The 24,002-nt window shown below is 31.6% G+C and overlaps 3 protein-coding genes across 5 annotated transcripts; 1 reads left to right on the forward strand and 2 right to left on the reverse strand.

The window, feature by feature from the left end:
- The first annotated feature begins 6,391 nt into the window (after nucleotides 1-6,391).
- Nucleotides 6,392-12,718, forward strand: LOC127264392 (uncharacterized). Of its 3 annotated transcripts, XM_051293874.1 has the most exons (10): nucleotides 6,392-7,251; nucleotides 7,769-8,923; nucleotides 9,040-10,167; nucleotides 10,360-10,401; nucleotides 10,736-10,812; nucleotides 11,403-11,487; nucleotides 11,570-11,653; nucleotides 11,775-11,876; nucleotides 11,953-12,051; nucleotides 12,223-12,718. In XM_051293874.1, exons 1-10 carry the CDS (start codon nucleotides 6,526-6,528, stop codon nucleotides 12,340-12,342), a joined length of 3,618 nt encoding a protein of 1,205 aa, XP_051149831.1. In that variant the 5' UTR covers nucleotides 6,392-6,525; the 3' UTR covers nucleotides 12,343-12,718. The 3 variants fall into 3 exon arrangements, 1 of the variants encoding a protein (XP_051149831.1); XR_007841680.1 differs by lacking the exons at nucleotides 11,775-11,876; nucleotides 11,953-12,051; nucleotides 12,223-12,718 and adding an exon at nucleotides 10,885-10,985 and having other exon boundaries at nucleotides 11,570-11,621; XR_007841681.1 differs by lacking the exons at nucleotides 11,570-11,653; nucleotides 11,775-11,876; nucleotides 11,953-12,051; nucleotides 12,223-12,718 and having other exon boundaries at nucleotides 10,719-10,812; nucleotides 11,403-11,472.
- A 1,538-nt stretch (nucleotides 12,719-14,256) lies between these two features.
- On the reverse strand, nucleotides 14,257-17,358 carry LOC127264393 (uncharacterized). Its single transcript, XM_051293876.1, has 7 exons — nucleotides 17,201-17,358; nucleotides 16,681-16,750; nucleotides 16,528-16,587; nucleotides 15,681-15,795; nucleotides 15,486-15,601; nucleotides 15,180-15,304; nucleotides 14,257-14,703 (listed from the first exon to the last, which is right to left on the reverse strand). The coding sequence occupies exons 1-7, from the start codon at nucleotides 17,275-17,277 to the stop codon at nucleotides 14,580-14,582; spliced, it is 687 nt and encodes a 228-aa protein (XP_051149833.1). The 5' UTR covers nucleotides 17,278-17,358; the 3' UTR covers nucleotides 14,257-14,579.
- A 3,172-nt stretch (nucleotides 17,359-20,530) lies between these two features.
- LOC127264346 (protein JINGUBANG-like) lies at nucleotides 20,531-23,061 on the reverse strand. The gene is made up of 2 exons (XM_051293826.1): nucleotides 22,381-23,061; nucleotides 20,531-21,210 (listed from the first exon to the last, which is right to left on the reverse strand). Exons 1-2 carry the CDS (start codon nucleotides 23,059-23,061, stop codon nucleotides 20,578-20,580), a joined length of 1,314 nt encoding a protein of 437 aa, XP_051149783.1. The 3' UTR covers nucleotides 20,531-20,577.
- Between the last annotated feature and the right edge of the window lie 941 nt (nucleotides 23,062-24,002).

Consider the following 24,002-nt stretch of genomic DNA (forward strand, 5'->3'; position numbering starts at 1 on the left):
TAAAATAAGAATAGCAAAATATAGTAAATAAATTTTAACATACATGTTTTTGGAAATTTTGACATTAATCATTAATAGTAATTTAAAATCATAAATTAAATATATTTTTAATTTATAAAATATCACGTTAAATCCTCTACTTTTTATATACTTTTTTTTCCAAAATTTATAAATTTTCTATCTAAACAATTTTTTTTTTTTAAAAAAAATATATGCAGATTATTATATGTGAATATTTAGTATTTATTTATACATAAGTTCATTTGCGTATAAATTTAAATGGCTGCTTTTAATTATTTTTAAATTAATTTAAAATATGTTTACACGTTGTGATCCAGTTTGCCACGTGTAAACATATTAGACCTATTAGAGAATGAATTTATTGTTTAATTTGACACGTGAGGAAATAGTTTAATTAGTATTGTGGAATGATTGTATTTAATTATCCTTATGTACAAAAATACTATAAATAATTTGTGTCTTCTACGTATGTACAATCATTTTTTTAATTTAGTCACCAAATTACTTGGTTAGTAAGTTAACTATGCATATATTTTATGTTCTGTGACTTTGATTAATTATAATTTTTTATTTTTATTTTTTTAATAATGTGACAATCGCAACCGCTACTCTTGAAAATTAGACTCGACAATTTTATCTCGAAGAATATTGCAATATATCCTTTTCACCCAAATTTAATATTTTTACTATATATTCCAATAAAAACATATTTCATCTGTCCGGGTCAGGGTCACATGACCACTTTGGTTAGGTACACAATATTTTAGGTAATATGGATCAATAACTTATTAATATTATTTTTTTATATGATTAATGTGGTTGATATTTTAAATATTAGATAAAAATATATACAATATGAGTATCAATTTTTGTAGATAATGAAATTTTATATAATACAAATGAATAATATATATTTATTTAATATAATTAACTTAAAATAATTTTTTTAAAAAATAAGAATTTTAAAATATAAATAAAAATATTTGTTTATTAAGGAGTGATAGAAATAAAGAGGTTTTGAGTGGATTCCATATATATAAAGTTATAAATTTAATTAAATTAATTTATATTTATTAAGATTGTTTAAAATTAATAAATTTACAATAAAAATGAGTTTTATGGGACGGACAAAAAAGAAAAATAAATTACGGATGGAATATTATTTTCTAACAAAAAAAAAATGTTTAATTTTTTATATAATATTTAAATGGAAAATATGAATTTTGAATATGATGGTTTTTAGAAGAAAAAAGAAATGAATAATGTGAAAATAAGTTTCAAAACATAACATAAGTTTTTTTAAGGAATAATTGAATTCTATTGTTAGTGTTTGAAAATTATAAAAGTATTTTGAGAATTGTAATATTGTTTAAAACAAAGTAATTTGTTATTATTTTTTTAAAATTTTTTGTAAAAAAAGTAATACAATTTTATATTATAATTAAAAAAGAAAAGAAAACATAGTGTAATATGTGCTTATTGTATTAGAAAAAAAATCCAAATTTTGTTTCTTGAAGAAGGTCAAATTTTTGTCTTTGGCTTTGGCTGATTAATATTCAAACTCACAACTTGCTTTGTTTATATAAAGATTTTTTTTTAAAAGAAGTTTTTGAAACTTTGAAAGTTTGAAAAAAATAAAAATGGTAAAAAGTTAGTATTTGATTTGATATTTTGTGAAAGAAAAGTGTATTTGGAGGATGTTTGAAAAATAACTTTTTGAAGAGCTTTTAGCTTATTGAACAGTTTTTAGCTGTTTGACTAGTCAAAAAGTTAATTTAGATGTTTGGTAAATTATTTTTTTGAAAGAACTTCTTAGACCCAAAAAACTAATTTCCGAAAAGCTCATCTACTCAGCGTTTTGAAAGAGTTTTTTCATTTTAATTTTGATTATTCCTTATTACCCTTAAAACTTAATTATTTATTTTATACATATAAATATATTTTTATAACAGTATTTATTAATTATTTTTAATATATTTAATTTATTAAATTATATTTTTATTTCTGTAAATTTAAAATAATTACTATTATTAATTATTACATATAAATTATTTATTTTATTTGTAAAATATATAAATTTTTAAAACTAAATCAAATGGAAAAACAAAAGTTATTTATTTATATATATTAAAACAATAATTAACATACTAAAAATATATATACGAAAGATTTATTATTTTATATTTTACATAATTTTAATAAAAAATTATTATTTTTTAGTAAAAAATAATTTTCTCAAATCTAAATAATAAAAATAAAAATAAATATTTTATAATATTTTTATAATTTTCAATAATTAATAATAAAAATTCTCATAAATTTCAAACCAAAATGAATAAAATTAATATTTGAAAAAATAACATATTAATATCCTTAATAGTCATATATAAACAGCTAATGTCAAACAGTTGTTTTTACCAAACACTTTAATACATACCGCTAATTGAATTAGCTAGTCAAACTAGCTAATTGAATCAGCTAATAGCTAACTATCAACTGATTGTCAAACGCACCTTTTATCTAGATATTTTTAATTTTTTAAAATATTATTTATTAGTAGTAATTTTAAATACTTTGGAATTTAAATATATTTATTGTTTTATATTAAAAAGTAATTAAAGCCCAGTTAGATTGTAGAGGTTTGAACTTGGAGATTCCAAATGATTTCGTCGAATTCAATCGATTTGGAATATTCAAGTTAGCCGTGGATTTAAATCAACCGTCTTTTTAGTACTTATTATTTTTATTTTATTTTTAATTTGGTACCTTATTTTCTTTTTCTTTTTTTTTTAATAATTGTATTATTTATCTTAACATTAAAAATATTTTTACACAAATATATTTTATTTTTATATCATACAATACTAATAAGATTATTTTTGTCATTTTAACTTTATTCATACTATATGCCAATATAATACCAATAAATATAAAACGTCGTGCAAAAAGTATTTAGATACTTCTTTAAGTGACGAAGATAATACTATTTTATACAAATACATTCAAGGTAATTTTTCATCCGACTAAATGTTTCTAAAATGATATCCGTTCCAAATAAATTGTTCATATGTTTCATTTCGATTCGTCACACATAATTTGCTTATTTTTTTAAAAAATAATGATACACTTTAATTTTATTTTTTATAATTATAATTAAATCAATTAGTTATTTTAATTTATAATTATTTTTACTAATATATTTTTTTAATTATTTATTAATTATAATATTTCTAAATTTTCGAGAAAAATCGAATAACTAAATTGGGACAGAGAAAGTATGATTTAGTATTAAATATAAATCAAAACATTAAAGTCGATGTATTTGAAATCTAATTTTGAGATAAAATAAATTTGAGAGGCCATTTGAAATCACTTTAGTCCCGTTTAATTGGATGAATTTGAATTTAATGGTAGATTTTGAATAAATCAATTTGAATTATTTCAAATTTATAAAATTACTTCAAAACTAAAATTTATTACTTTGTGACATAATACAATGTTTTGTATATTCCCTCCGTCCCATATAATTTGTCTATATTTTTTTATTTTTGTCCATTCCACATAACTCGTCTTTTTCTTTTTTGGAAATATAATTATACATTTTAATCGCATTTTAAATTTTATAATTTTTTTAAAATTTAATTAAACTATTTAGTTATTTTAATCTTAATCTATAATTATTTTTAAAATACAATAATTATTTTTACTAATACACTTTTTAATTGCTTACTAATCATACTTTACCTAAATATCCGTGTCTTCAGTAACACGCTCATACTATATGGGACGGAGGGAGTATTAATCAAACAAACACCTTAGTGGATTTGAAATCTACCACTAACTTTTGAAATTTGGAAATTAACTCCATTTGTCAAATCAAAGTAATGTATTAATTAAATTATTTGAGATATTTTAGTTCACATATCATTCGCTTTCAAAATGAATCTAATAAAGTTTTTATTTTAATTTTGAATAGTTAAATTTTTAATTTAAATAATTATTGATATAATATTTTAAATGTAAAATTAAATTTGTGTATAAAATAAATATATTATGGATGCTTGATTTCATTTTTTTTAAAAGAAAAAAAATTGAAATAATAAAATAAAAAATAAAATTCCACAAGTAAATAAAATCTAGTTATTAAAAATAAATAGAGAGTTGAGAGAAAAAAAATAATAAAAATTGGAGACTAACAAAGATTTAAAGAGAATTAACCAAATATATATATATATATATATACATAGTATTTTTTATATGAAACATCAAATTAAATACTCAAACTTTTACTATCTTTGTTAAATTTTTAAAAATTTCAAAATTTTCTAAACTCTTATCTAAACAAAAATTTGTTCACAAAAAATAAATAAATAAATAAAAAATAATAATAAAGAATAAAAAATAATATAAGCACACACTCACATAATATATATGTTCCATCCATCCACTAAATCTATATATATTTTTCTTATTCACAAAAAATATATTTTCTATTTATAACACGGTAAACTGTTTTTTTAGACCCGTAATTGGACCCCTTTATCATTTTAGTCCTGTAAGTGGAGCTGTCGCAAACTAGTCCCATAAGTGAAAAAATTTCGCTGTTTTAGTCCTCCGGCGCCGGAGACGCCTGCGTGGCTCATTGGAGGTGAAGTGTGCGCCAGGTATCCTGCCAGGTCAGCGACACTTGGCGGACACGTGGATTTTTATTTTCTTTTCACTTTTTTTAATTTCTTGGCGGACATGTGGATTTTTTTTCATTTATTTATTTTTTTAATTTTTTTAATTGTATCAAATAAAAAAATATAAAAATACAAATAAAATTTAAAATAAATTAAAAATAAGTTTTTAAAAAAAATTAAAAAAATGAAAAAATAAAATAAAAAAATCTACGTGTCCGCCAGGTAGGCCAGGTCTCGCTGACCTGGCGGACACGTCACCTCCGGTGAGCCACGCGGGCATCTCCAGCGCCGAAGGACTAAAACAGCAAAATTTTTTCAATTATGAGACTAGTTTGCGACAGGCTCCACTTACGGGACTAAAATGATAAGAGGGTTCAGTTACAGGACTAACAAAAACAGTTTATCCTATAACAAATTATAAACTCTTACATCTCACTTTATTAATTCATTAATGTATTTTTCAAAATATTCATACTTAATATCACAATAAATTAATATAAAATTATTATATTAATTAAAATTTATATTCAACTCAAATAGATATATATTTGGTGAACAGATAGAATAATATATACCTCTATGTGTTCACAAAAAAAATTAATAATTTCATATAAAATATCATTATCATATTACCGACACAGTCTTTTATACCTAATATAAAAAAGACCTCAAATTAAAATACATTAAAAAAAAATATGTATTATTTATTATATTTACAACTATATTTACTATAAACAAATTGTAACAATATAATACCTCCGTCCGGCTTTAAAAGTTTCATTTACTTTTTGCATGTTATATTTAAATATTAATTATTATATAAAAACATAATACAAATTAAAAGAAAATGACAAAAATATTTCTATTAGTGTCTAATAATATTATTATAATGATATTTGTGAAAAAAAAATTATACCAATATAAAAATATTTTTAATATTAAGTACAACCTAGTAAAAAATATTTTATTTCCTTTGTCTTGTTACATGTATGCTCATTTTATCATTTTTATTTGTCTATAATAAAAATTATATTTTTATTATTTTCTCATCTATACACAAAAATATGCTCATTTTATGATTTTGATTTGTCTATAAAAAAAATACTCTATTCGTTCTAATACAATTGTCCTATTTAACATTTTTGTCCGTCCCGAAATAATAGCCGTATTTTCATAAATAATCATATCACTATAAAATTACCGTTACTTTATCATTATTATTACACAATTGTCACTACTTTTTACACTAATGCCCCTGTACTTTTTATCTACTACCAATATAATATCAATATTTCTTAAATTTCATGTCAAACACAACCCATCCAATATATTTCTTACACATGTTTAAAAATTATATTACTATTAATCTTAGAGAAATTCTAATACTATCCCTATAAAATATAAAAATAATATTAAAAAAATACATTTCGAATCTATGTGTCCATAAATTTTGTGATCATACATGTATTAATTCAAAATTTATTCAATTTGCATTTCAAAAGTGCTTAACCCTAAACCCTTTATTAAAAAATAAATAATAATAATAATAATAAATAATAATCCTACTAGACCGCTCACACGCTTTATTCAATCGCTAATGCGATTTAGCAACCTACGGAATTCTACAGTTCTGTGCAAATTAAAAACCCGCTTTATCCGTTAATTCTCAGGTTCATAAAAAAAAAAAAACACGCTTTCTCAAGAATCAGGAAGAAGTCGCATTTCTACTTTTCTTCCATCACCGTCATTCTTTCAACGAACTTCCCGACCTGAGCAGTCCCGCCGGCGGCCGTGGATCGTCGGGGAAACGGTAGACGAAATTATGCAACCACTGTTCAGATTGACGCGCCGCTGCATCCGCCTCCCTCTCTTCCGGCGCGCCTCCTCTTCTAGAAATCCCGAAACTCTTCCCGAACCCCTAATCCACGTCAAAAATTCCTCCCAGAATGTTCCTTCCTCACCTTCTCTGCATCGGAACAACTATCCTGCGCTTATTCGATCACCATTACTTTCCAAGACCTCCTTAATCGCTGCCGTCTCCGCTGCCAGCCTCCTCGCTGCCTACGCCGTGTCCAAGGTCGACTATGATTGGGAACACTCCGCAAAGTCGAAGGCAATCTATTCGGAAGTTGAGGCGGCGGTCGAGAAGTCTAATGAATCGATTAACAAGATTGCGAATAAGATGAAGCATACCGGCGTAGCAGCCTCCGTTCTATGGCAGTCGTTGAGATCGGTGTTGTCTTCCGCGAACCACGAGGTTAGGGTAGGTTTCGAGCTGCGAGTGGCGGCGTTCTTGGCTGACATTGTAGCGGCTAGCGATAGCCGAAGAGCTGCCATTGTTGGTGCAGGTGGAGGTGCAGTGGTGGACTGGTTGTTGGAAACTGTGGCAAGGCCTAAGGATGTCAATGGAACCCAGGCTGAGTCTGCAAGAGCCTTGGCGTACTTAATTGCGGATCCGAATGTGTGTGAGGCTGTTTTAGGACGGCCACAAGCTGTTCCGAATTTCTTAAGGTTTATTTTCTCTGCTCAACCTCGGCGATCAAAGAAAGTGAGTATTTCTTGAGTTCCTTATGATTGATCAAGTGAATGATGGTGATGCTAATGATTGCAATATACAATTTACATTAAGCTGATTATTTTAGATAATCTTGGCTATTATTTTGCTTTGTTTTAATGTGCTTAACTAGTTGTTGATCAAGAATGTGAAAGTTTAAGATGCAGAAGATCCCTCATTATTCTTGTGATTGTCTTCCAGTAACTTATTGGGTACTTGTGGCACAATGATTTGATTGCTGTAGGTTTTACTTGTATATAAACTTATTGATTTATTGGTGGTACTGTGTATTATCATTCATGGGAATTTCAGATGCATCAACTGTGGAACTTAAAAACGTTAATAAATGAAATACTATTTCCATTCAATTTGTTATTTTCCTATTTTATTTGTGTAACATGGAGTATCTGTGTTTGGGGAAATTGGGGATTATTAGTTCTTTTAACATTTACTTTGATGTAGTAGTATAAAAGTTACTTTGGTGTTGATACAATGTGTTTTGTGGGAGCAGCAATCCAAACCTAGTTCATTTCAACGTTCTGAAAAAGGCAAAAGCATGCTTGTAGCGGCAATTATGGATATTGTCACTTCCAACTGTCACAGTGTGGAGAAGTTTCTATATAAACCCTTGTTACCAAAAAATGCTGAAATAAGAGATATTGCTGCAGCCATAGAAGTTGTGGAAGAAGGCGGCATGCATTGGGATGAGCAGCAAGAGGACGCAGATGATGATGACGGTGGAAAAGGAATGAAGGGTATTGGAATCAAGGTTCTGGGAGGCACAACAGTGCTGGGGATGTCAGGAACTGGTGGATATGCTGATGTAGATTATTCTGATTCCTATAACTCAAATCTTGCTAACAAAGCACCAAGAGATGTGCTATTCGACAGAATGGTTGAAAGCTCCCCCACCCAATCAAATTTGACTTCTTCTGTAGTTCCTGGCCTTTGGGATGATTTGCACTCTGAACATGTGGCAGTTCCATTTGCTGCTTGGGCATTAGCGAATTGGGCTATGGCTTCAGAAGATAATAGATCTCATATTCAAGAATTGGATAAGGATGGGCATGCAGTTATGAGTGCATTGATGGCACCTGAGAGATCAGTAAAATGGCATGGGAGTTGGTTGGCTCAGTTGCTTTTAGAGGACCGCAATTTGCCTTTGAGTGATTCTGTTTCAGACTGGAGTTCTAGTCTTCTTTCAACTGTTTCTCAAGCTTGTCGAACTCAGGACATACCATTGGCTCAAGCGGCTTTGTCTGCACTATTAGTTTCTCTTGAGAGATGCCCTGAAGCTCAAGACGTTTTTGTGGATAAAGGGCTTCATTCAATGAGAGAAGCAGCTAAACAGACGGTAAAGCATAAATCTGTCCAAGAATCATTAGCGAAAGCTTTAGAACTAATCAGTTCTAATGGACTTCATATGTCTCTTGAAGATAGCCAAAAATGGTCTGCAATTCTACTTTCTTGGATTTTTAACAAAGTGTCATCTGACACACTCCGTTTGTCAGCTATTAATATTCTTTCACACATCCTAGAAGATTATGGGCCATCATCCATTCCCATGTCTCAAGGATGGTTGACCGTCTTATTGACAGATACCCTGAAATGCAAGAAGGAAAGTTTAACAAAAGGTAGCAATCAGCCAACCAGTGATAAAGTTAAGGTGAGTGTGCGAAAATAATGTTTCATGGCTTTGACTAGTTCACTTTGATTCTTAATTTCATTATCATATAGCATTCTGGTATTCGAACATGATTTTATGAAAATTTCTTTTTGCAGACACAAATTGATCTTGCCAATGTTGTTTCTGCAACTCAAACTGCAAATCAATTAGTCAGTGCTGTTGTTAATTTAGCAGGAGCACAAATGGGGCCTGCAAATGAAAGCTCCAATTCCCTTCCACTAGCTGACCTCCTCTCCCTTGAACCCTTTATGGAATCATACAAAAATGTTAAGAAGGACAAGCCACCATTGATAACTGCTGCTGATTCTGCATTTGCCACTCTTAAAGGCATCAAATCACTGACAGAAATTTGTGCTGAAGATTCGTTGTGTCAACAAAGAATAGCAGACTTTGGAGTTCTCTGTTTACTTAAACGCTTTTTGTTGGAAGATGATTACGAGCAACTAGCTGCAATTGAAGCATACGATGCATCACGAGCTCTGGATGCACAACAGAGGGTGACATCTTCCTCCGGGGATTCTTCTGTTGATGATACTTATGGCCCTTCCAATTTAAGGGTTCCAGCCACTGCTCACATTCGGAGGCATGCAGCACGGCTTCTTACTGTTATTTCTGTTTTGCCAAAAGTTCAAAAGGCAATTGTGGAAGATAAATCTTTGTCTGGATGGCTTGAGGAATGTGCTAGAGGAAAGATTCCTGGTTGCAGTGACGCTAAAACTCAGAGTTATGCAAGGGCAACACTACTGAATGCATTCTGTAATGATCCTGCCAGTTGGAGGTCTGAAAGTGATGTTTCAGACAGTGGTTTGTTGAAAAGTCTACGAAATTGCCCTCGCTATTCTGACATGATATTTTTAATCAACCCTGATCTTCCTCATTGGAACTGTATGGAACAGAGAATCTCAAACACTGTTGGTAATCCTCCAGTTGATGATGATTCTTCTGAGAGGTCGTTGACGGGAGCTGTGAAGAATGATCATCCTTCTTCTTCTACTTCTGGAACTGAAAACTTCTCAAATATTCCTCCATTGGATGTTGTTTTTGTCCATGGCCTACGTGGAGGCCCATTCAAAACCTGGCGAGTATCAGAGGACAAGTCGTCAACAAAGTCTGGCCTTGTTGAGAAAATTGATGAAGAAGCAGGCAAACGAGGAACGTTTTGGCCTGGAGAATGGCTTGCAGCTGACTTTCCTCATGCTCGCTTATTCAGTATTAAGTACAAGGTGTTCTACACAAATACTTCTCGATTAATATTGAGTTCAAGCTTCTGTGCATGATTCACCTTCACTTGCAAAATTTTGTTGCAATTTCTTAAATGATGCAAGAGTGTCCTAAAAATTAGGGTTTCAAAATTAAGTGGTTTTAATTTAGGCAACCTGTTTTAGTATTAACTATTTTCTTGTTGCAAAATGCAGACAAACTTGACTCAGTGGTCTGGAGCCAGTCTTCCTCTTCAGGTTTGTTTAAGTTTCAACAATTATCAATATGTTGCATGCCTCTTTTGATGTTCCTTTACATGATCGGTTCTTTCAGAAGTTCTCCACCCCCTTCTTTCTAAATGAATAATTACTGTATAGTGAACAACTGGCTTTTTTAGCATCCCTCTTTAATTGTGTTGTATAGTTAAGCTGAACAAATCGCTCAATTTCAACTTGCATATACACATTTGTATGCCATGATGATTTATTTCTACTTCAATTGCTTTGGACATCATCTAAATAGATGTGTTTGTGCCATCATGCTATCATATACTTCTTGATGGAGTTCCTTTTAGTTCCTCTGTTTTTGCAGGAAGTGAGCTCTATGTTGTTGGATAAACTTGTTGCCGCAGGAATTGGGGATCGACCTGTAGTATTTGTAACACATAGGTAGGATTACAGTCATTCTAATTTATTAAAGCCAAGTTCTGATATACCATGTGCATTTTTGTCCTTTTGCAGCATATGCATAATCACTATAGATTAAGATGTAGCAATGCTAATTTTTGGCATCCCTATGTGTGAAGAAATGCCAGAAACCAGTTGGCCTAGTGGCATGCAAAGTACGTAAATATTTGATATATGCACATATATCCATATATATATATATATATATATGTACTGCCATCTTAATTTTGGTGGGTGTACAAAGAAACTAAAGAAAGCAGATAGATGTTTGGATAGAAATTCACACGTTTGAGAAGTTAGTTAGAGATTACAAGCATTGCTAAGAGAAAAGAACACCCTTACTATACATCAGTCGAGTTTGGATTCAAGTACTTTTTACAAAAGGTCCTATTTGTGGAACTGTTACTGACTTGAAACCTTTTTACTGAAAGCAGCTCAATGAAGTAGCGATCAAGATCACCCATTCATATACATGCTAATTATCCTTGGCTTCATGTGCAAGAATTCTAATTAGCACCCTTGCGTCATTAAACTTCAACTGATTACATGAAATTGTCACATATCTTCTGCAGCTTGGGAGGCCTGGTTGTCAAGCAGATGCTGTACAAAGCAAAAGCTGAAAAGAAGGATAATTTTGTCAGAAACACTGTTGGAATCGTATGTTTCTCCTTAAGCAGAAAAAGTCGTAGAATTTTGGTCTTGCCGCAATAGCTAAAGTAATACTACTTTTGTGTTTCAGGTCTTTTATAGTTGCCCACATTTTGGTAGCAAGCTTGCTGACATGCCTTGGCGCATGGGCTTTGTGTTGCGGCCTGCTCCCACTGTTAGTGATACACATTCGAACAATCCAATATTCGTTCACAACATGGGATTATATATTCTTTCCACCAATTTGAATCTATTTACATATTTTATATTAAAGTTAATTTATCTGCCATGACCAGATAGGAGAGTTGAGGAGCGGATCACCACGGTTAGTGGAGCTCAATGATTTTATTCGTCAACTTTACAAGAAAAATATGATTGACGTACTCAGTTTTTGTGAGGTACTTTTGATTTTCAATTTTAGTTCCACTGCAAGGACTCATTGCACAAGGCATTGACTACTATTGGCTTTGACAGACAAAGGTAACTCCAATTGTTGAAGGCTACGGAGGATGGGCCCTCCGGATGGAAATTGTACCCATGGAGTCAGCGTATCCAGGATATGGCGAACTTGTTGTAAGTCTTGGATGCAGTATCCTAAATGACCTCTTTTTCGAACTTTAAATTTACATGGTTCTTGACTTACTGGCAGTTATTTTACCATGCCATTCAGTTTAATGAAACATACGACCTCATCTAAGTTTTGGGCTTACTTTAAACTAATTTTGTTTTGTCGTTTGGACGCAGGTCTTGGACTCCACAGACCATGTAAACTCTTGCAAGCCTGTAAGCCGGGCAGATTCACCCTATAAAGATACTCTTGAGTTTCTGCAAAAACTGAAGTCTCATTTAACCGGAGAAGATTAACTGCACAATTAGATATTGCCCAGTTTCTAGAACGAGCTTTATTAGTGACGGCACGAAGCATAGTTGGAAGTCTGACTGTTTTGAGTACTTTCGACATTCATTCAGTGTCAATACAGCTCCCCGGAGTGCTGCTTTCCCTTTTGATTTTAGAACTTAGAAACAGCAAACAAAATATTACACCGTATAGAGTCACAAAGCTTCAGTGATATAATGCAGTCATGTTCTTCCTTAGCTGCAGATATCGAAGCCCCTACTCACAAAATAGCTTTGTATGTAGACTTTTCCTTATTATTTGTCTGGAAGTTTTTCCGACTGCTGATCATACATTCACCAGTAAAGAAAGAAATGTGATAGATACTATTATTGTATGAACTTATTATGACTCAGTTAACTAATTCATTTCCACAGCTTACCGATGGGACATCGATGCGTAGTATTTTTCTTTCAGGAAAGAATTTCCAGATTCCGGTGGACTACTAGAGATACCTTCCCCAATATGGAGGGACAGGATTGCTTCAGGTTAAGTGGTGTTTAAATTCAAACATTTTCATAATTGCCTATTAATGCACTTCTTGTGGTACTACTGTAACAGCAGAAGGTGGATCTTCAATGGCAGCAAAATCGAACTTCCCCACAGCTTGGAACCAACCACAAAGGATCTCCTTACTTCCTGTTCATGAATCTGGTTAGATTTCAGTGCACCACTAATTTTGCTTTCGATATTTGTCTGCACATGCCTTACTTTAATTTCCTGCTTCAAATATAGATCTATTTGTCCATTTCATCATAAAGGTGCAAAATATGAATTGGGATTTTAGCATATACTTAGTTTCTACCCACACACCAGCTTACTTGAGCATGTTGATTTCCTAAAGTTGTGTTTGTACCAAATAAATCCTGTTCAAATCCCACAATAGTTTCTAATGATCCATTTAGCTAACAAATGTAATTCAGATTGACTAAATGTGTAGATACAGACAGCCACAAAGTGGGCTGTAAAGACAATCCCTAGTTGACCATTTTACGGTATCTTTCAATTTCCAAGAGAAGTTCTTTAGATTGGATAGTTTATTAAGTTACACTAAATGAATCTTTTCATAACTATTGCAATCTGAAATACTGTTTTCAAGAGAATATATACAGTGATCCCATCCTCCAATCTTTCTGCTCTATAAATACTTCACAAAACGGAGCATTACAGATCACATTGGAAGTTCTTGTTTATCTCATTTTCTTGAATCCCTTTTCAATAAAAAGAAAATAGTGCACATCATGGCTGAAGCCAAGGTTATTGCAACTTGTGTTTTTCTACTTTCCCTTGTATTATTTGGTGGAATTCTCCCGATTCAAGGGAGGGTTTTGGCGAACAAGGCAATCGGTAGAAACATACATTTGGGTATAAGAAATTATGAGAGGAAATTACTAGATGAAGTCTCTCGTGATAATCAGGGGGTTCGAGTGGATGAGCTTGTGGGGGAGAGTGTAGATGCTCACCCCACAACACTCGACCATAGTCCCGGTGTCGGGCATGGTTCTCGACCATCGAGCACCAGGCCAGTAGCCTGAATTGTAGAACTCAGATTCATATGTTGTTATGACTCTATTGATGCATGCATTTGCTTTGTTATGGTTAATTGAATGTAACAGTACTGTGTGTCACTCTACTTGTGGCATTTGCTTAGGGTATTTTGGTTCTTGAATTGCTCTTTGTTATTCAAAAATATATATATATATATACATATATATATGTATATATCTCAGTGTGTGTGTGAAATTTGTAGTTCATCAAATAGAGCTATGGTCTTAGTTAAATTTTGAAATAATCATGAGAAGTATGTTATGAATGAAAAATAAATTTAGAATCTTAGATGTGATATGTATAAAATGAATGTTGGAAAATTGCGAATTTGAGTATACATAAATAGATTCGAACTATTCAATATTTCATAATTAAAATCCATAACACCTTGCCAAATAAAAACAATAAATTTGATGGAATCATTTAAAATATTAGCCTAACTGGCCTTCTATCAACCATTTCCAAACATTGAAAATGACCATATAACTAGTTTAACTTTAAAGTTAACACATTCAAACTATAATCAAATCTCCTTCAAATTCAAAATTGCATGAAGCCCAGCCTTGATACAATTTTAATTGGAAACATTGAAGTTAAAAACAATGACTAAAACCAACTCTCCGAAATTCATGGTTTCCTCGATGATCCATCCTATCCCTTAAGCAGATGGTTTCTGGCAGGCGGCGAATAGCTGCCAGCTAATGAAAGCCATTACCAGAGAAGTGAAGAGCTCAAATCCTACTACCTTTGGAAAATGCCATCCAAGCCCCCGTTTTAGGTAACTACATCAACACATAATCGCAAAATCAAGTTTATATTATAGCGAGATACGACCAAATAAATAAATGAATGCTTGGAAAACATTTCCTTCGGGACTCCCCGATTGTTCTTTAATTTTTTCTCCCAAAATAATATAAAAATCAAACAATTATTTCAATTCAGATTTTTACTATTCTTGATCCCAAATTCAATTCTCAAACATTGGAACAAACATAGTCAAACATCTATTTATATTACATTAAACCATTATTCCAGTTCAAATTCTTACTTTTCTCAATCCCAAATTTTAACTCTCAAACTTACAACCAAACACAATTTGTTATGATTTAAAACTACAATAATTTTTTTTTTTTTATTTTTCTCTTTGAAATTACATCATATTTAATAATTAATTTTAATTTGAAACATCGTGTTCACCCTAGTTTTCATTGAGAGAAGTTGAATCCAAAACACACTAAAACACAAGCCAACATGGTACCTTGTGATTGATGGCATTGTAGCTGCGATCCCGGCACATATGTAAATGATAGGAATTAAAGTCTTGGGCTTGTTTTTCCGGAGCCACATTAGGGAGCCTAATGCCGCTAGTGATATACTCAGCACCTGAGATACGAAACGAGCCAAGATTTTCAAGGATAGGAAAACGATCCATTAGTTGAAAATGGTTAGTATAAAAAGATTAGAAGAATTTGGAGGGCATTACAGAAAGATAAACACAAATTCAATATGAGAAGTCTAATAAGATGACGAAAGCGGACAGTAAATGCAAGACAAATCATTGTACCAGGCTTGCATTTGCTTCAAGGCCCTGTAAGATGTACTCCCAAGTGAACTCCAAACCTCGTGCACCGACCCACAGAGGTGCCAGCCGATGGAGAACAGAGTCGGCAAAAGCCCAACCTGGATTGCACGGTTTTTTGTATTAGGACATCTGTTGTTTTTGTCCTTATAACTGAGAAAATGTTCTGGAATAACATACCAAGTCCTACAGCTTGGAACTTGTGATTTTGCGAAATGTTTCTGTGAGTTAATTGTGTCAAGGCAAAATAAAGCCCGGCGACATCTATAAACCCAATTGTAGCTTTCAACAGTTCCTGGAAAGAGGAAATGGAATGAAAACGATGTATCCAATAAGGGCTAAAACTATATCCTACACGCTCGTAAACCAAGCTCTGCACCCGTCAACCCTCCACCCAATCACAAAAGACACAGCTTCAGATAAGCCAGTTCAGATTACCAAAAATGATAATCCCTCCATCCACGAAACTTAAGCATTCTTGTTTGGACACGGAAATTAAGACATAATGATATTTTGAATATAAAAGTGAAGTAGATAATAAGTAAAGTGGAGGTATTATAAAAAAAAATAATAGCCAATTGATTATTGTTTCTTAAAGCAGGGGTAATAAAAATGTAGCGGGATATCATAAAATTATATATTATAAATATATAGTTTAGCAGATAACAAAAAAACAGTGACATAAGTTTGGCGGATGGAGAGAGCATTAGCTTAAGAAAAGCTAAAGATTCAATTAATGATTCTCAATAAATGGATTCATATGGCGATTTCCTAAACATTGTGCAATCCAATTGTTCACAATTTCGGAAAATACAAAATCCCTTTTCCAACACAAAAGGGTACAGAGTTTAGTTCGTTAGCATGAAAAGTTTGTTCTACATTCTAAAAACTAGAAGACACAGCCAAACTATTCCATGACATTCAATAAATCACGATAACAAAAGTGCCGCCTTCCATGTTACGTGGATTGGAATGACAACAAAATAGAATGATACAGAGTGTTGATCAAGATCAATAGAAATAATACCTGATACGGATCAAAGTTGTCGCTCTCAGATACATTAAGAAAAGTTGCAAGGCATACAAGCTGGAAAGCAGAAACACGACAACTAAGAAAATGCGACAACGAAGAAGAAACTCGAGTACAAACCATTCAGATATCTAGATTACAGTAACACACCTTTACTAATGCCGTCACAAGATAAACAACAGCAGCTTTAATTGAAGTACCAAGTGTATCATACTCAGATCTGTTCACAAAAGAAAGTTAACATAGATACTATAAGATTCTTCAACTTTCCTATTATCACCAAACGATAAACTATACAATCTTGCAAAACAGCATTGAATGTACATCTCAACATCTGCAAATTTTCAAAATAACAGAGTTTTCATTGGTGTAATTAGGTGCTAAGCTTTGCCTGCACACGATCGGTGTTGATGAAACTTCAACATAAAGCATAATTAGCTTAGTACCAAATAGTTACTTCATTGCTATGTTTCAATTAACAATAAAACGATTCAACTTGGAGCGATATCTACAGCACACGTTCAAAACTTCAAAGAACATATCAGGAACAACAATCGCATATAATCAATTCTAATGGCGGGAATTCAAATATTGGCAATAGCTACTACGGAAGATTCTACCAGATCTGGCGAATAACTTCCACAGATTAAGAGGCGATGAGTGAGCTTACAGAGGGGTAGCCGAATAGTACACGGCGTGAGGGCCAAACGTCAGAATTGCGCAGTTGAAGAAGTGAAACAGCGTCATTTTCCTTCTGCTACTCCGCCAAATTGGAGGGATCGGAAGCACCGTCTTCAATGGCGGACGATGGCGGTGATCGCAGATGTGAGCCTTGGATTCGTAATATTGGGCCTAAAATCAAAATGGGCCAATTTATAAACTAAGTCGGCCCAAACATCGAAAATCTACATCATAACCTTGTAACCTTATATTTTACCATATTTTACCATTTTTAATTTTATTTTTCATTTCATACTTTTTTATTTTATTATATTAAAGTACTCCCTCCGTTCATGACCAATTCTTCCTTTTTTTTTTTTTTTTTTTACGGCCCACAAAAGATATCCTTTCTATTTTTATCAATCTTAAACATATTTTAACAAATATAAATCAATTTACTTAAACTTCAATATTACCGGATCCACTCAAAATCTCTTTATTTATATTTCTCTCTTCAATTAACATAATTTTTTATCTATATTTAAAACTTCTCATTTTTTATAAAACTAATTTATAGTAATGACTTTTTATTTATTTGTATTATATAATATTTTATTATCTCCAGAATTATATCAATATTCAATATATTTTTTTAGAGATATAATCTTAAAAATTTTTAAAATACCAATAATATTATTCATATAAAAAATAATAAATTAATAGCATAACTTATTATTAATAAATTACTAATATATGCTATCTAAAAAAACCAGTGTCCCTAATAAAAAGGGTTTATCAATCAACTATTTTAATTCAAAATTTTAATATTCAAAATCAAAACCCAAAATTAAAACTTAAATTTAACGATGAAAATGAACATATAAGTTTAACGATGAAATCAGAAAATTTAAATTTCTAGGCATATAAGAACCCCACGAAAACAAACACGGAAAATGCAGAAGTTGTTCTAATATTCAAACCTGAAAAGAGGATTAGGGTTCATACAAAAACCGAACCGTACACGGACCGTGGCGTGAGCGTCAAGCCGTGAACGGCGGACCGGCTGTGATGTGATTCGGGAAACAATGGCAACTCTGCAAACAGCCGCGACTGGTAAAAAGGTAAAAGGAAGAACCGAAAAGGAAAAGGCAAAAAGAAGAGGAAGATGGGCAGGCGCAGGGCTGTAGGTAGGTAGGTAGGTTAAGTTTAGGGTGAGTAATTTATTTTTAAATAAAATACTCCCTCCGTCCGGTGACAGAACGACGTTTATTTTTTCCACATGTATTTTTTAATATTAGTATTATATTAAATTATAATAAAAAAGACAAAAATATCTTTATTAGTATAGTGTAATATAAAAGTAATGACATATGTGTAATATATTGTAAATTGGAATGATATTTCTTATAGGTAAATAGTATATTTACTAAATAAGGAAATGATAATTTTGTTTTGGGAGCTGACGAAAATGAAAAATGATAACCTTTCAATAGAACGGATGGAATAATTATAATTTATAGTGTAAATTATATAACACTCTTATAAGGCAATAGCCTACGTTGGAGCTAGTCGACTATATTTTAGTAAAAATTGCGTGAAACCTTATCAAAAATTGATATTTAATTCTAAATAAAGATTTAAATTTCAAAAATTTTATACAAATAAAAAATAATAAATATTTTAAATATTTTTTTTTAATAAAATTCATAAATAGTAATTGATTAATACTTCATTTTATAATTTTTGGAGACAAGTTTTTATCTTATTTTTATAAAAACTATAAAAATAGATTATTAATCAATTATTTATTTATTTTATTAAAAAAAATTATTTAAAATATTCTACGTATTTTATTTGTATAAAACTCGCATAATTTAGAAATTTGTTTAGAACCAAATATTAGTTTTGGACAAATAGGGTGTTTCATGCAAATTTTACATTAACACGAGGGAATTTCACGCAATAAATAAATTATAGGATGTTTTGTACATTTTTACTAAAATAGTGTAATTTATAATAATTAAATCTCAAACGTCATATTTTTACTATTTGAATTATACGTTTTTTGAAATAAAATATATTTTTTATTTCTCTCACAAAACATCTCATCATACATTATTTTAATACTAAACTCAAACAAAATTTTCCGAACTACATCAAAACATACCCATTGAAATCTGTTTTCCTAGGAATTTTTTAATACATGTATATTAATATTTTATAGATAAAAATATAATACAAAAATATAAAATTAACAAAATAATTATATATATGACTCAAAGAAGCTAGTAATATATTTATACTATCATTTTTAATCATAATAATTAAGTAGACCGATACAAAGGGAAAGCATATATATATACACACACACACGTACATGTAGACAAGAGTGTTTATTTAGTTCTTTAATACTCCCTCGGTCTCAAACCTATAGTTTTAATTGAGTTGGACACCAGATGTAAGAAATATTGATATTATATTAATAGTTGGTAAAAAATATAGATGAAATTTTTTTTTACCCTTCTGAGTGTATTAGTGTAAAAAAAGTGGCAATTATGTAATAAAAATAAAAATAGTAAACAAAACTATTGTATTGAAATTGAAGGAGTATACATTTTGAAAGTTTGGATATATTTCTTTAGTCGCTAAAATTCCGTATATTATTATTTAAACGGTATATTTTTAAAATATATGTATATATATATTTTTTCGTTTCACAAACAATACATCCCATCCTACATTGGTTTTATATTGGGTGACTAAAGAAACACACCCCAATTTTGGTAAGAGAAAGATGTAACAGACACAAATTATAGAAATAAGAAATTGGATTTTTTCGGATTTGTTTATTTTGACTCCGGATCTCATCTTTTTATTATTTCGACTCTATGTTTTTCTAAAAATATATATATATACAAAATATCTAATTATATATTATTTTAATATCAAATTAAAATTAATTTTTTTCAAAACGTATCCGAAATAAATGAATTAAATTGCAAATAAAAATTAGAATAAAAAAAAAAAATAAAATTTCACCTCGTGTTAGTCCCTACTGGGTGGGGGGACATATGTATTTTATTATTTACTTTTTTTTGTAAATTTTTACTATTTAATTTTTTTATTTTTTTCTAAAATATCACATTAACAATTATTATTATTTTTTTTATAATTTTAATTTTTTACTATTTAAAAATCCAAACTATATAGAAACAAACACACCTATAGACACTAGCCAAAGTGTGACCGATGATCCATACGCATTTACACTCAAATTTACAAAAGTACAAAAATAAATAAAAATCTTCACAAAAATATTTACAATCATATATATATGATAAATAATAATTAATACTAACAACTAAACTGTCTAAAGTGTTGGATAGATCAGTGGTTTGCAGACGGAACGGAGTCCCAACTATAATCTCCGGGCCAATACGGCGTCGTTTCAGCCACGCTCCACACCTTCACCGACTTATCCAAACTTCCACTGTACACCACCCACTTATTATCCCCGCCGCCGGCCGCCGGCGACTCCGCCTCCACCGCCAGGCACTTCACCGGCCCGGTGTGCCCCGTTAGCACCGACAGACACGTGTGCACAGCGCCGTCCCGCCGCCACGAGCATATCGTCTTGTCGGCGGAGCCGGTGAACACCAAATTATTTCCGGCCGCCGCCAGGCAGAGCACCGCCAGCTTGTGGCCGCGGAGGACGCCGCCGTGCGAGAGCTGGTGCTTCTCACGGAGCCAGAAATTGACGAGCCCGTCGGAGGAGCCGCAGTAGACGACGGCGCCGGCGGCGCCGACGGCCAGCGCCGTGACGGCGTATTCCTGGCTGAGGAGAGTGTGCGTCAGCGCGTGGCGCACAATCTTGCCGTTCTGCTCCCGTTTCCAGACCTTGACGGTGCCGTCGGCGGAGCCGCTGTACACTATCCCGTCGGAGGCGGCGACGACGGAATTGACGGCGTCGTCATGCGCCGCCACCGACTCGATGCATTTCGACGTCTCCACTCTCCAAACCTGTTGGAAAATAAAATAATAATAAATCCTGTATGAAAAATATACTATGTCAACAGTCGATCTATCTATTTTCTTTTTACATATTGATGTTTAAATATTAATTATTATATCAAAACATGATTCTAAATGCAAATATAAAAATATTTTTAATGTTAAAAACAATGATTTCAAATGCAAATGAATAGATTAGCTGTGGACCAAGGTAGTACTATATTTTTTTTCTCATCTCAACTAAAAAAAATATTTTTATCATTTTCATTTCATTCACTAAAAAATATTCTTCCTTCTCAACTAATAATTTGTCCATTTTTTTATTTTTGTTCGTATCCAGCTAAAGTGGACAATTTATTTCGCACGAAAAAGGGTATCAATTTATTAATGTAGTAAATATTTTATAGTATATAAACAAAATATTTTTATGTTCACTTTTACAAAAATTACAAAAATATTACTCTTTCCACTAATATACTTCTCATTTCACATTTTAATTTTTACAAATCAAATTTTTTTATTTCCTATTAGAAAAATAACTTTCAACTAAATATAAAAATACACTCAATTTTTACTTTACATATTAAATTATTTTAGTAAATTATATATTTATAAAATACTATTTTACCTTAGTCCACTTGCAAATATCAAATGAAAATCTTACAGCTAGATAGAAGGAATATTACTTTATTTGTATTTTAGACAAATTATCGAATTATCTTACACAACCGTGTCTAAGGCCAAGGCCATCTTCAACCGGGGGCTGCAATTTTGACGTTTAATTAATTAATTTATTTATTTATAAAAATATTTTTAAAAAAATATTAATTATAGATATAAAAAGTGGTTTAAAATAATATATAAGAATAAATTATATAATATCTTTTGTTTTTAGTAAAAATATATAAAATATTACGTGTGTGAACACTCTCTGTATTAATATAAGGTTTGCGCGAAACTTCAAAATTGATGTTTAATTCTAAATAAAAACTAAAAAGAATTATTCAAAATACTTTACCTTCGCGTACAAACTTTACTGTTATCAAAAAATATTTTTATTTTTTTTAAATAAAAAATTATTCCAGAAAAATTAACAATCACTTTTATTAAAAGAGCACACAATAATAATAATAATAATAATAATAATAATGTGTAGTTTAAAGGCCAGTAATAACAAACCTTAAACGTGGTGTCCCACGACGCCGAGTAAAGCAGCCCCGTCTCCCGATTCATGCTCAGGCACGAAACAGCATCGGCGTGTCTAATCCACACCGCGCTGCGGCGGCGCGTGACCTCCACGTAATTCCTCGGCCTGATCGACGCTTTCAGTATATCATAAAACGTCGGCATTGTCCCCACGCGCTTGTGCACCCCGCCGGCCGCGGAACTCACTTTCCAAACCCTAATCTTCCCGTCCTGATGTCCGGTGAATATCCGGTCGCCGGAAATCACAATCGCCTTCACCAGCCCGCTATTGGATTTAAACGCCGAGAATTCCTCCATCTTCTTCCACACACGAATGTTCTTGCTGTCGGAGCCTGTGTAGAGAAGCTTCTCGTTAACGGCCAGGGAATAAATGTGGCCTTCTTCTCGGACAAGGCTTCCGATGAGGCCTGTCGGCGGGAGATTCGCCGGAGAATAATTTGACCATGGGGATTTGGCGAAGGGGGAGGTCTGGTTCCATGGGGACGTCGTCATCGGAGAGCCTTCGGCGGTGGCGCCGGCGCGATCGAAGGAGGAGACGCAGCTGTTCCTGGCGGCGAATTCATCGTGCGCGGCGGCGGTGGCGGCGGTGGTGTAAGAGGAGGAGATGTTGGGATCGGAATGGACTGTCGGGTAGCCTCTTTTGGAGCTATACATATTAATTAATTAGGCGGCGGCGGTATTGGAGTTTGTGTAATTTTGTGACATTTCCGATGGGATTGGAAGGTCTGGAAGAAGGATTTGCCGACGACCGAAATGAGGGAGATGGAGCGGTGTTGTAGGAGGGATTGGGAGGAAGAGATGGGAGTGCCATCGGATTGTAGGATTTTGACACGTGTACGGTCAGGGAGGGTTTGCTTGGGATGCTTTCTTTGTAAACGTGTGTATTGTTTTTGAAGATTTTATGACAATTTTACTGTTTAACAGTTCATTTTTTTTTTTTTAATATCATATTAAATTAATATATCTATTTATATCATATTATACAATTATTTAAATTTAAAAATTATATTATTCAAATATCAAACTAATCTAAAAACAGTGGATGTCATTTTATGGATTCAATTCATCAATCCAGTAATAAAATGGCGATATCTATTTATTTATTTATTTATTTATTATTATTATTATTATTAAAAAGAAAAATTAATTTTGATCATAATATATATAATTAAAATTAATTAATTTTAGTTTCTAACATAAAATAAAATACAATGGTCAGGGAGGGTTTACTTGGGGATGCTTTCTTTCTTTCTTTCTAGGTGGATGTAGTTTTATGGGTTTTTAATTCATCTCCCGGTAATAAAATCGCGACACCTATTTATTTTTTATTTTAATTAATTAGTAGTATATTTTATTTTTTAGTTATTTGAATAAATTATAAAATAATCATAATTAAATTAGGAGTAGACATAACAATGTTTAACTTTTCACTATAAGTGCGTGACAACGAAGACAACAAAAATATTCTCCAACTCTACACATAACACACAAGGCTTATGTTTTTATAGAATAAAAATAAATCAAATAGCAACTCTTCAAATATAGAAATAAAAAAGCAATTTATATAAAAGTCTTCAAATATATAAATAAATATA

Source organism: Andrographis paniculata, unplaced genomic scaffold (genome assembly GCF_009805555.1).
Source record: "Andrographis paniculata isolate CXL003 unplaced genomic scaffold, ASM980555v1 Contig70END, whole genome shotgun sequence".
Classification (NCBI taxonomy): Eukaryota; Viridiplantae; Streptophyta; class Magnoliopsida; order Lamiales; family Acanthaceae; genus Andrographis; species Andrographis paniculata.